Below are 2959 nucleotides of genomic sequence, written 5' to 3'. Positions count from 1 at the left end.
TCAATGAAGAGTCCTCTTCACAGCCTTGGCCCGGGGCTGCTTGGCACTCTGCATATGGAGGGATGCCAAGGTCTGGTGGCAGAGGCCAGAGTCAAACTGGTCCCAGCTGATGTCTGGGGCTCAGGAGTTGGGCCCTGAGGGTCTTCAAGAAGCTGAGGGTCCTTGGGGTTTTTAATCCATGCAGTGGTAACCACTGGAGAAAAGTGTTTCTACTGTCTTCTCGTGAGCTGGGGAGAGAAACTGTGTGTGGGCAGATCTGCAAAGAGGCAGCTGAGAAGAGCTGGGAGAGCAGAGACTCTTCCCCACTGTGGGAGCTGCAGGGAGGCTCCACGCCCCTGCCCAGCCTGGATGGGTAGGTCAGGCAGCAGCCACTTGGGCTGTGTGGAGGGGGAGCATGCTGCCCCAGCACGGCCAGGTGCATGATCCGAGGGGAGGGTGATGTGCCCTGGCCAGAGCTGGCTGTGGCTGAGCCGGAGGCATGGCCCGTGCCAGGAGCTGGGGCTGGCGAAGGCTGCAGGGCAGAGGTCGTTGTGGATTCACTCCATGTGCCTCGACTGCCAGCGTGTCAGTGGGGCAGAGACAGGCATTTTTTTGGGCCAGAGCCGGGCACCTGCCGCGCCAGGGACCTCGTCCAGCCCTCTCCCAGGCTGCTGCCCTTCTCCCCAGCTCTGCTTTTGTGCCGGTGCTGCTCCTGCCTCCACCAAGGGCTGGGGCTGAGCCGGGCGGGCAGGGGAAGCCAGCTGGAATCATACACGTGGGCTCCCTGCTCTGCCCAGAAAGTGGTGAACTCACTCCCTGTTGCCGAGCCAAGCTTTGCAAAGGCCGTTTTCCATTCAGCTGGTCCCAGCGCAGCCTCCTCCCCTTCCAGGCCCGGCTATTTTTACTCTGCTGGAGAAGGCACCGCTGTTTGAAGCATCATCGTCCTCTCCAGAGCCTGAACTCCACGCGCCGCTCTTGGCTGGCGCTTTCCCTTTCACGCTGGCCAGCCCTTCCCCGAGTGTTTGTCTTCAGGGAAGTGACGAGTGGAAAAATCTGCTCAGGCAAATGGCTCCGGAGCACGAGGTTCACACTGCTGCCGGCACAGATAGTGCTGAGATCCCAGGGCTTCCTATGTGGGAGCCCAGGCCTCAGGCCTGAGCTCTCGCTCCCAACCGCACCCTGAAGGTTTTGCCTTGTTTCACCTGAACACTCGCTGGCGAGTGGATCCATCCCATCCACGTACCCAAAAGCACTCTCTCGTGCCCTGTGCCTTCACCTCTGTATGTGCTGCCTCTGCTTACCCTCCCAGGGGGACGCACTCCTTGTGCCCAGGGCCGGCTGCCCCCTCGTCCCCCGAATGCCCCTCTACCGCCATGCCTTCAGTCTGGCTGCGAGCACCCCTTCCTCCCGCTCTGCCTCTCCCACCAGGTTCCTGTCATCTGGGACCGCATCCTAAAGAAAAACACGGGGAAGTGGGAGGCCATCGCCAAGCACCAGGTGAAGCTTGTCTTCAGCCCCACTGAGGAGGAGCTGAAGCTCCAGGCACACAGGTAAGGCCCTGGCACGTGGAGCCAGGATACCCATTAGCAGGGGCTGGAGCTCAGCACTGGGAGGACAGAGGGGTCTGTGTCCTCGGTGGAAAGGTGCAGCGGGGACAGCTCGCTGCTTGTCAGCAGCTCCTCGTGAGCATCCTCACCCCCTCTCTGCCCGCTGCAGGTGGGCACAGACCTACAGCCTGGACATGATGGAGGCTCTGGCCCCTGACAAGCCCCGCTGCAGGGTGTGCGGTGCGGAGGCGGCCAAGCGGTGCTCTCGCTGCCGGAACGAATGGTACTGCACACGGTGAGGGAGCCCTGCCACAGCCCCCATGTCCCCTGCAGCCCTCCCAGTGCCTCCCTGCAGACCCCAGTGCCCCCTGCTCCCCAGAGCACCACAGACCTCACCAGAGACCCCTGTGAAAGGGCCAAGGGAAGCCAGGGGTCCCACCGCTGCTCAGCACTGCTGGCTCTCCACTTGCCACCTACCTCTCTAAGTCTCATGGTGGGGCTGATGTGCCAGGACAGGGGTGGAGGAGATACTGGTGAGCATTGTGTTGCTGCTGCCAGGCGCTGAGCTACCTGTGCCCACACCGACAGCACCGACAGGCTGGTGACACTTGTCTCCCTCCCCTGCACCTTGGTGGGTCAGGAGTAGGGAGGAAGGTGTCCTGTGGGTGCAGGTGACAGGCTGGGATGTGGCAGCTGGGATGGTGGCAGTAAATTAAATCTTTGGTGCTAAACCATCTGGCAAGGTCTGGTTATACCCATGTTGTTAAACACTCTTAGCCCCCCATCCACCTTCCCGTTGGGCTAATGCTCAGCCATGCCAGCTCCCTGCCTGCGCCCGGAGGAGTGTGGTGCTGGGGTTTGTCCTTGTCACTGCTTCATTCCTGGGGATGGATGTGGCCCTATTGCATCCCCGCTCAAGCTGCAGGCACCCTGCTTCACAGCAGAGCCCCTGAGCAGCGGCTTTGCCCTCCACAGGGCCTGCCAGGTCCAGCACTGGCAGAGGCACAAGGCTGCCTGCAACCTGATGGCCGAGGCACCAAGGAGAGCGGACAACCCGTAAGAGAAGTGGTGACTGGCAGTCAGCCCAGCGACCACAGAGGAGAAGCCAGTAAAGGCCCAGGATGGCACTGGCTCTCCCATCTCCTTCCCCAGTGCAGACTTCTCTAATAAACCTCCTTCTGCACCCCACCGCTGCTCATCTCCTGCTTTTTTTCCTCCTCGCTGAAGATACTAAACCCCTTCCTCCCCGCCCTTGCACCCAGGGAGAGGGGGGAGTGTCCATTTTTTTCCCCCCTCTGCAACACCAGAAATCCTGGAGAACCCCCAAAAAGAGCCGGATACCCTTGCGGATACCAGAAAGGCCCCCAAGGTGCCTTAGCCGGGGGCAAGAAGGCCTTGGATCAGGCGAGAAGGCCTCTGTGCAATGTCTTATT

At 61.2% G+C, this 2959-nt stretch overlaps 1 protein-coding gene across 1 annotated transcript in view; it reads left to right on the top strand.

Moving 5' to 3' along the window:
- Window positions 1-2582, top strand: part of ZMYND10 (zinc finger, MYND-type containing 10) — a gene marked incomplete at its 3' end in the record, with an annotated part of 9710 nt that extends 7128 nt beyond the window's left edge. The window contains exons 9-11 of the mRNA XM_010289721.1: window positions 1408-1529; window positions 1696-1821; window positions 2502-2582. Of these exons, the coding sequence (XP_010288023.1) occupies window positions 1408-1529; window positions 1696-1821; window positions 2502-2582 (329 nt within the window). The remainder of the gene's footprint in view (window positions 1-1407; window positions 1530-1695; window positions 1822-2501) is intronic.
- Window positions 2583-2959: the final 377 nt, after the last annotated feature.

This window comes from Phaethon lepturus, unplaced genomic scaffold (genome assembly GCF_000687285.1).
Source record: "Phaethon lepturus isolate BGI_N335 unplaced genomic scaffold, ASM68728v1 scaffold42276, whole genome shotgun sequence".
Classification (NCBI taxonomy): Eukaryota; Metazoa; Chordata; class Aves; order Phaethontiformes; family Phaethontidae; genus Phaethon; species Phaethon lepturus.
This window is presented reverse-complemented; position numbering and strand designations above follow the sequence as displayed.